The sequence below is a fragment of the Schistocerca gregaria genome, chromosome 2 (assembly GCF_023897955.1).
Source record: "Schistocerca gregaria isolate iqSchGreg1 chromosome 2, iqSchGreg1.2, whole genome shotgun sequence".
NCBI lineage: Eukaryota > Metazoa > Arthropoda > Insecta > Orthoptera > Acrididae > Schistocerca > Schistocerca gregaria.
The window spans coordinates 811,812,059-811,826,096 of NC_064921.1; the positions used below are offsets into that span (position 1 = coordinate 811,812,059).

Here is a 14,038-nt window from a genome sequence, read left to right on the forward strand (position 1 = left end):
GCGCGTAGTCCGGAACCGTGCGACTGCTACGGTCGCAGGTTCGAATCCTGCCTTGGGCATGGATGTGTGTGATGTCCTTAGGTTAGTTAGGTTTAAGTAGTTCTAAGTTCTAGGGGACTAATGACCACAGCAGTTGAGTCCCATAGTGCTCAGAACCATTTGAACCATTTGATTGGCATAACGTTCTCGTCACCGATGAGTGTTGCATATGCCTTGAACCAGACAATTGTCGGATACGTGGTTGGAGGCAACCCAGTCAGGCTGAACGCCTTAGACACACTGTCCAGCGAGTGCAGCAAGGTGGTGGATCCTGCTGTTTTGGGGCGACATTATGTGAGGCTGCCGCATGCCGCTGGTGGTCACGGAAGGCGCCGTAACGGGTGTACGATATGTGAATGCCATCCTCGGATCGATAATGCAACCATATCGACAGCATATCGGCAAGGCATTCGCCTTCATGGGCGACAATTTGCGCCCCCATCGTCCACATCTTGTGAATGACTTCCTTCAGGATAACGCCATTGCTCGAGTAAAGTGGCCAGCGTGTTCTCCAGACATGAACCTTATCGAACATACATGGGATAGATTGAAAAGGGCTGACGACGTGTTCCACCAACCGCTCTGAGGGATCTACGCCGAATCGCGGTTGAGAAGTGGGACAATCTGGACCATCAATGACTTGATGAACTTGTGGATAGTATTCCACGACGAATACAAGCAAGCTTCAGTGCAAGAGGACGTGCTACTGGGTATTAGATGTACCGGCATGTACAGTAATCTGGACCACCACCCCTGAAGGTCTCGCAGCATGGTGGTACAACATGCAATGTGTGGTTTTCATGAGCAATGAAAAGGGTGGAAATGATGTTTATGTTGATCTCTATTCCAATTTTCTGTACGGGTTCCATAACTCTTGGAACCGAGGAGATGCAAAACTTTTTTTTTAATGTGTATAAAATACTTAAAAGTTTGTAGGCTACTATGAAGAGAAAAAGTGAAAAACTAATCTTACTTTTTCCTCATTTCTTCCGTTACTTTCTTTTGGGTGCCAATGGGCTCCTTGTCCGCAGGGACCCGCCTAGTTGCACCCTTGTTTATGCAACCACCATGAGCGTTTTCGTGGGCAATTAAAAAGTCAAATGAGCAAAATGTAATGAATTTTGTAAAGAAAGAAATTCCTGATTGTATACTTACGGTACATAGTTTATATCCTAGTAATAATATTACTAGCATTTGGAGAGAACTCAAAAAATTTGTGAGCATCCATGTAACAGCATTATGATGGGTGCAGCAATTACAAGCATTGCAGCTTCATTAGTATGAAGAATGGTTGCAAACCAATTAGACGACAAGATTATCTGGAACTTCCATTTAGTTCTGCATAGGGAATGTGTTGAACTGAATTAAATATAAGTAAAATTTTACCTAGGTGTTCCTTGTCCCGCGCTTCTATTTGACCACTATATGATCGGTCGCAGTCGGGTGACTTCGTGCCACTCTGGGAAGCTTACGCTCATTGTCAGCCTTAGCTATGTAACAGTATTGTGCTCCGTAACAGTAAGTACTAAGTAGCCGTTGTGGATGTAATGTTGATCCGTGTGCACTGGTACGCCTAGTGATTGTTAGTATTTTCAAAACAAAAAAATAAATAAAAAAGGGGAAGAGGCTGTACCTGGTCCTTCTAGCGGCATGCTATCAACTTTTGCGTCACTTCTGCGATGCACGAATCCATTACATGATCATTTCTTCTATAAGCTATAATCTGCCTGCTCTGGGAGCGGGGCTTGTCTCAGCAGTCAATGTCTAGCGAACCGATCGCCAGTTTTCGCTCCCATCATCCTCCGCTCTCCATTTGTTATCGTGTATGTGCATAACGTTTATTTATAGTTGATAATATGTTATTTTGAAACTGAAATACTAAATTTACGTGGACATGAATCTTATTTTTCGTAATGTATGTAGTTGTCCATAGCAATGTCAGTAAATTGTGTTGCATAACTTAGTAATTTCAGTTCTTTTCTTCGTTTCATCCGTTCGTCGAATCAGAAATCTTGTAGAGTTAAATAATAAAATTTAAATACCACATTTAAGGCTTTTAATTCCCAAGTTGCTTTTGATGGTTAGCTATGATATAATAAAATTTCTCCTGGTGGGTCCCAAATCGTAGGTTCAGCCTTTGGGTCAACAGAGCCTAAATACCACCGGTCCAGGCGTGAAAGACACAAAAAGTGAAAAAAAATTGTTATGTAAACTGCTAACTGTGTAATAACTAGCTAAACATTCAGCTGACATTATACAGATAGTCTCTCCTATGGGTCGTCACGAGCTTTTTCTGTGATGTTTCGGCAACAATTTACAATTTAGTTTTTGCTCTGTGTAACTAGAGTCAGTCCAAACAAATACTGCTCATCAAGTCTTTCACGCGACACCCAGTGCCGACAGAAGCAGAATAATTTTCAAAGCGGAATTTTATGTTGCCATTCGATTGAGCGGTCCAAAATTAGCCTAGTGCAACATTCGTTTTATCTGTCTGTGTTAACAGGGACAGAATAACACGAACAACAACCAGTAGTCCAAGCAGATCGCAGAGACAGCTCTACCCTGGTCCATGCTGCTACTGCCACGCAGTCACTGCCGGAGAACTTGTTATTCTTCGCATTTTATTCCTCTTGTCAATACAGATCGATAAAACGAATATCGCACTAGATTACTTTGGGCCACTCAATTGAATGGTCACACAAAATTCCGCTTTTAGAGTCATTTTTCTCGTAATTGGAAACTAACCGAAGCTTTCTCTCGGCAATAGGCGTCGCCTGAAAGCTCTGATGAGCAGCTTTCGTTTGGGTTGGCTCATAAACCTTGTACTGATATTGTGCAGTATATGCCACAACTTACAAGTTATTATGTTCAAATTGTGTGACCCATTCTTTATTTTCCATTGACAACTGTGCAGATGTGTCTACCTGGACTAAATAGATTAAACGAGAGTAAACATTTTATGACCAGATAAAACTTCTTTCAAAGATCAAGTTCAGTGTGTTGAATGTGACGACATGAGCCAGAACTATCAAATATTGGTCTCTATGTTATTACATATGCACGTAAATACATAATTCTTTGTTCTCACCAGAGACCAATTTTACAGCCACCAGAACCAGTAGATCCATGGGAAGGCGTTATGGATGCCACAGAGGATGGGGCAAGGTGTCCAGAGGTAGAAAACACTGACACAACGTCTGAAGACTGTTTGCTACTTAATGTGTATACAACCAGCGTAAGTAAAGTTTATTCAATAATAATAGAATCCCTATAAAGGCCTTAAAAGTCTCTAAATTTAAGAAGCCAATGGAAACATTTCTTTCATATAATAGTCTGTTATTTCCAGTATATCCCCTGACATTTCAGCTATTGTTCAAGGGTGATTAAGAAAAAGTGGTACCCAGAAATATTAGCTCAAATACTGGAGCAAGTATTAAAAGATTTGAAAAACATGGAAAAACTTTGGCAAATGTGGTTTTCTCAGGAAATGGTTAAACTCTGGAACAGATCCTTTAAACCCCCAAATTGAAAACTTGTGTGTAGTATGCTGTAATTGGTACAACAGAGGATCCAGGAATAATATTCACCTGATGTTAGAGTACAGTTTCTCAAACTGGTCTCATAAATGATGTAAATCTTTCCAGGTATACGCAAAGCGTACTTAGCTTCGTAAACACTCTTTCTGACTGGCATTTGCTGGTGAATAAGGCCACATGACTGGACAGCATTAGTGTGTACATATATCTAAACATACATCCTTCTTTGCAAGCCACCATAAAGTGTGAGGAGAAGTGAACATAGTGAATCAAACTCATTTTACCACCTACCTATTCCATTCATGGATACAATACAGGCATAACTCTGTTATAAGACGAAATTTCAAATTTACAGTTTTGGACATTATTCCAGGCTGTGGTGCAGTCATCGCTGAATACGCTGCCAAACATGATATCCCTCATCTCAATTATTGCTTCACATCCTGTGCCATATGGATCCTTCCCACCAACACCAGCTTTTCTGAATTGCGCAGGTGGGAACTTTCCCTCCAATACATCCTATGTTCCCATAACCCTTCTGGCCTCAACCTTCGTTATTCACTGTCCTCATCCATCCAGCCCCCTCTCTGTTCCTATTCCAGCACTACACAGCCATCATTTCACCACCACACCCAGGCTTTTAATTTCTTTTTATTTCTCTCCTTTCTGCTACTTACCCCCTCCCCCCTCTGCACCTTTTCTCCTGCCCTTCATCTAAACTGCAACACTTCACTGTCCACCACTCCCACCACACAATTTTCCTTCCCCTCCCCACCCCAGCCTCCTCATTGTCCCCACCCAGTCGCCACTCCCATCATGCTCTGGTGCTGTTGCTCACAGTGTGGTTTCAGTTCTCTGAGACTGCAGACGTGTGTGCAAGTTGCGTTTGCTTGAATGTGTGTGTGCAAGTTTGTATGTGTGTCTACTGCTGACAAAAGCCTTAATGACCAAAAGCTATAATAGTGTGAATTTCTCTCTTTTTTTTTGTGCCTACCGTGACTCAGCACCTCCACTGTATAGTGAGTAGCATTGTTCCTTCTCTGGTATTGTTTCGAGATAATGTGTTTTAAAATATCATTTTATTACTGGTACCATTGTTTAATTTGAAGCATTTTAGAAACCAGTTCTGCATATATATTACCCTTAGGATGTCATTTGTCAAATGGTGTAACATTTTTTAAATCAACAGTACGCATCATGTGGTTAATTCCTTCAGACCTACAACATACTGCAGTCTACATAAATTTAAAACCAAGTAAATTGGCTGCTAATTGAGAGCAAATAATGAACCCAGTGCTGCTTTTTTGTGGGAATGTTGGCATTTTTATTCTATGGCTATGTCAGTAGGCATTTTTAACTTTCATACAAGAAGGGACCACTTATCTTGTTTGGCATTACTGCAATCACAAAATCTTGTTCTTTTATACAAAGCTACTCTGAGCACCTCAAAATGCCTCCAGAAGTTAGCAGATATTTTATTCTGTGAAGCATTACATACACAGCTGCGAGATTTTGAAAGGGGGGCTCTTGTCAGGCCAAGGTTTTTTCCCCGTAACAACAAGATGTCCATTTTCAGAAGACTGACATCAATTATTTTCAATGACATTATTGACTTCATTGGATTCAAACAACTTTGAAATGTATATAAACATGCACACTGTATGAAGTAAATTATTGTAATACATGCAAAAATAAAAATGGATATATTAGATGTTATCAAACGTTTTTGCTTATACTGAAGATTTTACTTCTCTAACAAGAGGAAGCTTTTTGCTTCCTGTCTCACACACAAAGTTTTTCGAAATTTTCCCGAATTTTTCCGCCCTGTAACGTGTTTTGGAGGCAACACAACTACCTAACTTTTGTTCACCAACCTAAGTTCACCACAGGATCAACATAGCTCAGCTTAAACCAACACTTTTTCGTCTTTTTCCCACCAGAACCCCAGTTGCTTTCTAGTTCACCTTTATCTCTCCCCATATATTTTTTATTTTCACTTAGCCTCATCTTACCCTTTCCACCTTCTAATACCATGTCACCCTCACAACATCCCCACAATGACCCCATTAAGTGTTATTTACATTCCCTTTGCAAACTTGCCTTCACCCTAGCCAGATTACGCTCCCATATTTTATTTACTCGGGCTTGTCTGACATTTGGCATTACTCCCAAAGGCCTCACACTTAAAAGTTCCCATCTGTGGCTGTAACCCTTCTTTCCATCAGTCCCTATACCAGTTCCAAACTGAACAATCCATAGCCCTCACCCACCTAATCCTTCACCTACACATCAACTCAGCCAATGAACACACCCGTCAACTCCTATCCCTAATAAAAGTCCTCAATCTTTCCTCTCCCACATCCACACTGGCTGTTCAGAGCATCCTCCTAGAGGCCAAACGCAAATTAGAACAGCATGCCACCCTCCACCTCAAAAAACTATCCAATCTCCTGGTTTCCCACCTCTGGAAAGGCAACTCACTCACCCTCCACAACCTTTCCGACAAACCTCGACCTCCTCTCATTGCACACAGACCCAGTCTCTCCCATCTACTCAATCTCCCACTTCCAGCTCCACTCCCCCCAAAACCTTGAAATTCTAGTCAGCACAATCTGGAACCACAACACCTCAATTCAGTAGTTGACCTTTCCTCCAAACCTCTCTCCCAATCCGAAATCTCTGTCCAATCCAAAGGCCTCACCTTCAGCCCCACTCCCAGATTCAACCAAACAGCCCTCGTCAAAGATTACTGTCCTACATTCGTAGTCTCTGCTGGAAATATCACTTTGCCACGAAGAAAAATAATCCTAATCCTACTCCTAATGATCCAACTCCCCAAGACACTATCCAAATTGAACCCTGCCTGGAACAGTTCTATCCTCCATCACAGTGGGACCCACCTCCTCTTTCTCAAAATCACCCTCTCCAAATATTCCAGGAAATGCCTGGAATCCTTACCCAGTCTGTTACCCCCAGAAACCATCCTTGTAACCATTGATTCCACTTCCCTATACACAAATATCCCGCATGTCCAGGGCCTCACTGCGATGGAGCACTTCCTTTCATGCCAATCACCTGCCACCCTACCTAAAACCTCTTTCCTCATGACCTTAGTCAGCTTCATCCTTACTCACGACTTCTTCACTTTTGAAGGCCAGACATACCAACAATTAAAGGGAACAGCCATGGGTACCAGGATGGCCCCCTCGTACGCCAACCTCTTTGTGGGTCGCTTAGAGGAAGCCTTCTTGGTCACCCAGGCCTGCCAACCCAAAGTTTGGTACAGATTTATTGATGACATCTTCATGATCTGGACTCACAGAGAAGAAGAACTCCAGAATTTCCTCTCCAACCTCAACTCCTTTGGTTCCATCAGATTCAGCTGGTCCTACTCCAAATCCCATGGCACTTTTCTTGACGTTGACCTCCATCTGTCCATTGGCAGCTTCACACTTCCGTCCACATCAAACCCACCAACAAGCAACAGTACCTCCATTATGACAGCTGCCACCCATTCCATATCAAATGGTCCCTTCCCTACAGCTTAGGTCTTCGTGGCAAACGAATCTGCTCCAGTCCTGAATCCATCAACCATTACACCAACAACCTGAAAACAGCTTTCACATCCCGTAGCTACCCTCCCAACCTGGTACAGAAGCAAATAACCAGAGCCACTTCCTCATTACCTCAAACCCAGAATCTCCCACAGAAGGTCCTCGAATGTGCCCCACTTGTGACAGGATACTTTCCGGGACTGGATCAGACTCTGAATGTGGCTCTCCAGCAGGGATATGACTTCCTCAAATCCTGTCCTGAAATGAGATCCATCCTTCATGAAATCCTCCCCACTCCACCAAGAATGTCTTTCCGCTGTCCTCCTAACATTCGTAACCTCTTGGTTCACCTTGGTTCCCTATGAAATCCCCAAACCACCTTCCCTACCCTCTGGCTCCTACCATTGTAACTGCCTCCGGTGTAAAACCTGTCCCATGCACCCTCCCACAACCACCTACTCCAGTCCTGTAACCCAGAAGGTGTACACGATCAAAGACAGAGCCACGTGTGAAAGTACCCATGTGATTTACCAACTGGCCTGCCTATACTGTGAAGCCTTCTATGTGGGAATGTCCAGCAACAAACCGTCCATTCATATGAACGGACACAGGCAGACAGTATTTGTTGGTAATGAGGATCACCCTGTGGCTAAACATGTCTTGGTGCATGGCTAGCACATCTTGGCACAGTGTTACACCGTCCGGGTTATCTGGATACTTCCCACTGACACCAACCTATCAGAACTCCGGAGGTGGGAACTTGGCCTTCAGTATATCCTCTCTTTCCGTTACCTACCAGGCCCCAACCTCCACTAATTTCAAATTGCCGCCCTTTGTACATCACTTGTCACTCAACAACATCTTTTCCTCTGTACTTCTGCCTCGACTAACATCTCTGCCCAAACCCTTTGCCTTTACATATGTCTGCCTGTGTGTGTGTGTGTGTGTGTGTGTGTGTGTGTGTGTGTGTGTGTGTGTGTACCTGGGACTGGAATGACTCCTTATCCTCTCCCGTAAAACCCACATCCTTTTGTCTTTCCCTCTCCTTCCTTCTTTCCTGATGAAGCAACCGTGGGTTGTGAAAGCTTGAAATTTGCGTGTGTGTTCGTGTGTTTTTTATTGTGTCTATCTACCAGTGCTTTCTAGTTTGGTAAGTCACAGCATCTTTGTTTTTTAATATATTGTTGACAGTTAAACATACAAATAAAAAATCTGTGTCACAAGAGACTGCAACAAGAGCCTGTTTGCACATGAAAGAATTTTTGTTCCATGCTGATGCAAAATATCTTTCCACTTTTTTTGTCTGATTTTGAAACTTTGCATAAAGCCATGTCTACATCTACACTGAAGAACCAAAGAAACTGTCACACCTGCCTAATATTGTGTAGGGTCCCCGCGAGCATGCATAAGTGCTACAGCAAAATGTGCCATGGACTCAACTATTGTCTGAAGTAGTGCTGGAAGGAATTGACACCATGACTTCTGCAGGGCTGTCCACAAATCTGTAAGCGTATGAGGAGGTGAAGATCTCTTCTGAAGAGCACATTGCAAGGCACCCCTGATATGCTCAATAATGTTCATATCTGGGGAGTTTGGTGGTCAGTGAAAGTGTTTAAACTCATAAGAATGTTCCTGGAGCCACTCTGTAGCTATTCTTTACATGTAGGGTGTCACATTGTCCTCTTGGAATCGCCCAAGTCTGTCAGAATGTGCAACGGACATGAATGGATGCAAGTGATAAAATGTCACCTGTCAGAGTTGTATCTAGACATATCAGGAGTCCCATATAATGCCAATTGCACAATCTCCACACCTTGACAGAGCCTCCATCAGCTTGAACAGTCTCCTGCTGACATGCAGGGTCCATTAATTCATAAGGTGGTGTCCATCCACTTGATGAAATTTGAAGCGAGACTTGTCCAACCAGGTAACATGTTTCCATCCATCAACAGTCCAATGTCGGTGTTGGCAGGTCCACGTGAGGTGTAAAGCTTTGTGTCATGCAGTTATCAAGGGTACATGAGTTGGCCTTCAGCAAGCTCATATTGATAATGTTTTGTTGAGTGGTGCACATGCTGACACTTTTTGGTGGCCCAGCATTGAAATCTTCAGCAATTTGCAAAAGGGCTGCACTTCTGACATGTTGAATGATTCTCTTCGGTCATCATTGGTCCTGTTCTTGCAGGATATTTTTCTGGCCACAGTGATGTTGGATATTTGTTGTTTTACCAGATTTCTGATTTTCACAGTTCACTCTCGAAATGCTTGTACAGGGAAATCCCCACCTCCTTGCTAGCTCGGAGATGTTGTGTCCCATCACTTGCATGGTGACTATAACACCATGTTCTCTCTCACTTAAATCTTGATAAGCTGCCATTGCAGCTGCTGTAACCGTTCTAACGACTACACCAGACACTTGTATTATATAGGTGTTGCCGACCACAGTGCCGTATTCTGCCATTTACATATCTCTGTATTTGAATATGCATGCCTACACCAGTTTGATTGGCGCTTCAGTGTATAACTTATTTCATGCATTAATTGTATAAGTATACTGTGTCTTGTAAACTGTCATCATTGTTACAAACAGAAATTATGTACATAATGCCGCATTTTAATTAGTTACAAGAACAGCTGTCAAACCAACAGTTCTTAAAATCTTTGTTCAAAAATTTGCAGAATGTAGTAACCAAATACATAAACCAAATAAGCTATCCCATTTCTCTATTTTGTGATAATTATACTACACTGTTATTCATTAAAAAGAGTATCCATTTAGCTCTTTGTCAAATTTCATGTATGAATCATTATACCAGTTGTCAGATAGAACAGGCAATCCTAAGAGACCAGTGATGATTTTCCTTCACCCTGGTGGTTTTTACGTCTACAGAGGCACCAGTGACTTGTTTGGTCCACAGTACCTAATGGATGAAGACATAGTTCTGGTGACACTCAACTACAGGCTTGGAGCTTTGGGTATGTAAATGAAATGAATGCATTAACTCCTAACAATTTAGAAAAAATGTACTAGGCAATGGTTCAAACTATATACCTGTTCTTTATAGATTGAAATACCTAATTTTCAGGAACCTGTGATTTAATAGGGAAACATATGCACACAATAATAAATATTTAAATAAGTATAAGTGAGAACTTGACTTGCTGGAAGGATTAAGGAGGTGATGAATGTGATGTCCCATGACAGCAAATCATTATAGTGCTGGGTTGTGGTCCATATGCATGCGCAGAATCAACAATGGAAAACCAGGAATCTGGTGGGAATGGAACAGATGCTGTCGCAAGGCAATGGAGAAAATTAGTAGTGTTTTGGTTACAGGAACAGAGGCTATGAGATGTTTTGGAATTATGTTGAAGAGACTACTGTTTATTTCATTCATACTTGTAAGATCAGATAGTATTACGAAAAGTAATTTTACTATGCCTTAGTTCAGATTGTATTCCATAACACAATAATGTAGACTCTACAAAATACACTTCTTAAATGATTTCATTAATTAATGATTATGCTGCAGGATTCCTGAGCACTGGAGACTCAGTTCTTCCTGGAAATAATGGATTAAAGGATCAAGTGATGGCTCTCAGATGGGTGCAGCAGAATATTGCTGCATTTGGTGGGGATCCAGATAGCGTGACACTTGCTGGTTATAGTGCTGGTGCTGTCAGTGTATGTTTGCACATGTTGTCCCCAATGTCTAAAGGTATGTGCTACATGTGTGTGTGTGTGGGGGGGGGGGGGGGTGCATAACATTGTACACATGTATTTTTCTGGTTCAAACAAAGCAGAAATAAAGTGGTTGACAGACCGAAAATTAAACTTGAGTAGCTGATTCAGTAAGCTGAATCTGACCAAGAATCTGCTGAATGGCAAAGGTGCAGAGTAATTATTTCACTTTCTATGATATGAGGATCCCTCAGGTTCTCAAATACTTTCTGCTGCTGGTCTTACATTTTTAGTTTCTCTGCTATCACACCTAGCAGAGTCTCCTTGAATCTGAAGACTTTACTAGTTATCATAATTACAAGGCCATTGTATTGTACTACTAAAATTTACAAAGACTTACAATTTTTTATAAACACTTGTCTTTTATTAATGCCTATCAGAATTTGGAAGAAAAATCAGTCCTTGTATTTGGTAAATATCCTCATTTCGCCAGCCTTTCCTCTGTTTTATCAAATGAAGAAATCTGTAACCTGAAAGCTTCCAATTATGTGTAGCTGTTGTTTCATAATGCTTTACTGTAGCTTGCTAGAAGAAATGCATTTGGAATTTTTGAGATGTAATAGGTATCAACAAGATCAAGTAAAACAAAATTTCAATCAAACACACTAGTTATCTATAACTCATAATTAAAGAGAACTTCAGAAATGTAGAACCACTCAAGACAAGTGTTAATGGCGAGCAGTAGCCATCAGAAAATAATTCTGCTGACTGTGTTAACAATTGATTATTATGATTCTCCTATTTTTTTGTGTAAGTGAGACCAATAAAATTAGTAATTAATATTTTATAAAAATGATAATAAAAAAATCTTTATTTGCCTATAATGCTTTACTGTCTTGAACATCATAATTTTTTGTACTTTTACAACAGTGATATATTTCCATAAATATATCAATAAGCACTTTAGGAACTGTTACATAAACATTGCCACCAAGCCTAGAAAAATTTGAGTGAATATAAAACATCTATGATAATCACATCTGGTACATGATCAGGTACTTTGTTGTACTTCAGGGAGGCGCAAACAATGTCTACAAAATGAAACAGAGAGTGCCATGCACAATCTTAAACAGTGTCTGAGAAACCTCACTCACGCAAGCATAGAAATGGTCAATATTCCACATCTCTATCATCTTGTAAGATGGTCATGTGTTAATATAGAAATAAAAAGTGCCAACAGTCAGTTTGAAAAAATTTGCAGACATTTAAAAAAAGTGAAATGTGTTGATCAAAGCAATTTTGGATGTAGATTCCACACACAGCACAGACTTCACCTGAATGGCTTGGGGAAAGAATATCTGGCAAACCTGGTAACCAAAGAAATACAAAACCACCAAAATAAATTCAAAACCAGAATGATTACTGCATCAACATCACCAGACTCCATAACAAAAGCACTGCAAAAAGAAGTAAAAGTATTAGAACCATCATCAGCACCAGCAAAGCATTTAAAAAAAGATAAAGTGTTGACAGAAAGAGCAGTGGGCAGCAATTTGAACGACAAGAGAACTACAGTTCTTCACCATCCAAATATTATTTTAGATGAAAACAAGAAAAAACGAGAAGACTCCAAGTTCACAAGAAAGCACAGCAGTAGTGGCAGAACCATCATTGGAAGTGTCAGAAACAGCATCACCATCTGGCAGTATTAAGTACGTTAGCAGCAGCACCAATAGCAGCAACAAGCAACTCACTGCAGCCCAATGTACAGGTATGTGCCGAGAGGTGCAGGAAACCTGTTCTTCTCAAGGAGTTTTGGTATCTCACCAGGAGACAGGAACAAATATGACACCACAAAACATAAATAAAACTGTAACCAGTTCTCACCCTAGTCACCTGCAGATTTTAAGCTTAAACGTTCAGTGCCTTAGAAATAAGTCACTGGAACTTGAGGTAACAGTTAATGGTGCAAACATTGACTGAATGTGCATTATGGAACATTCGTGCAGAAGTTTTGAACTAAGTATCATTAATCAGGGTGTATACAACCCGGGACAACCAGGAGATCTGGGAAAAACCCAGGAATTTTTTCATCTGGGAGAAAACCGGGGAAACCCAGGAATTTTTTAGAATTCCAGGAATTTTCCATGGTTTTGTTATCAGTTAAATTTTTCTAATTTTGACTGGTGAGAACCGAAACTCAACAAAGGATATTACCCATCATTTTTTTCATTTTGTGGTGCAGTTATTCTTGTTGTCTCTGTGCTTGCTAAGATATTACTGTATCCCGTGTGAGAATGTATGATGAATTTCTTAAATCACAGAGCGTTTGACTCTAATTTAAAATTGACTCTTTGATAATGAGCTATTTAGATGAATTTCGAGCCCAGATGATCAGACATTTATGTTGTTATTAAAAATTTTACTGGCACATTTGTGTGATATATCTTTAAGTGTAATACGCGCATAAGACACCAACATTATATGTGAAAGCTTAGCTTCTCTTGCAGCCTATTAATCTTATAGACCAATATTATATGTGAAGGCTTTGCATTTTGTGTAGCAACACTATGTATATTAATTTAAACCATTAACTTTTTCTATTTGTGTGTTCACGCTACTTAACAGTGATGTTGCTATTGGCTGACTACATCACGTGTCCTAAGTTCTGAGTACCCGCTGTCATCGGCTGGCGAGATCACGTGACATGAGCTATGACTGGCTTACAAAAGTCCATCGCAATCTCGATTTCAATGCTTCGGAAAGTAACATGTGGTGTTTGGTGGAATTCGAATTTATACTTTCATAATACGAAGATATGCAGCGTACATGTTGCTGCACGTCAAAGATCTTTGCAAAACGTGTTTTTTTCCCTTGTGTTTAGTTTTCTAAATTCTACGCCTGTGTATAAAACCATAATCATTTAAAGTACTGATAAGTTATACAGTTCCAAGAGAAAATATCTGTCAGTTAAAAGGGAAAAGTATGTTTTCACCCAGGAGAAAGTGTATTTTTAACCAGGAAATCCAGGAGAAACCCGGGAATTTTTTTTCCTTGTCCATGTATACACCCTGTTAATATTCATCCATGTAAGTTGACAAGTCAATACTGTAGAAAAAATGTCAAAAACAGAGGTGTATGTATCTTTACTAACTCAAGTATCAGGTGCAAAAGAAGGTGTGAAGCTGCATCATTGATTGTGAAAATCATCTATACAGTTGTCTGAA

General features: G+C 40.6%; 1 protein-coding gene across 1 annotated transcript in view; it reads left to right on the plus strand.

Moving 5' to 3' along the window:
- LOC126335113 (esterase E4-like) overlaps positions 1-14,038 on the plus strand; it is a 143,823-nt gene that overhangs the window by 51,594 nt on the left and 78,191 nt on the right. The window contains exons 2-4 of the mRNA XM_049998067.1: positions 3,146-3,274; positions 9,946-10,105; positions 10,663-10,848. Of these exons, the coding sequence (XP_049854024.1) occupies positions 3,146-3,274; positions 9,946-10,105; positions 10,663-10,848 (475 nt within the window). The remainder of the gene's footprint in view (positions 1-3,145; positions 3,275-9,945; positions 10,106-10,662; positions 10,849-14,038) is intronic.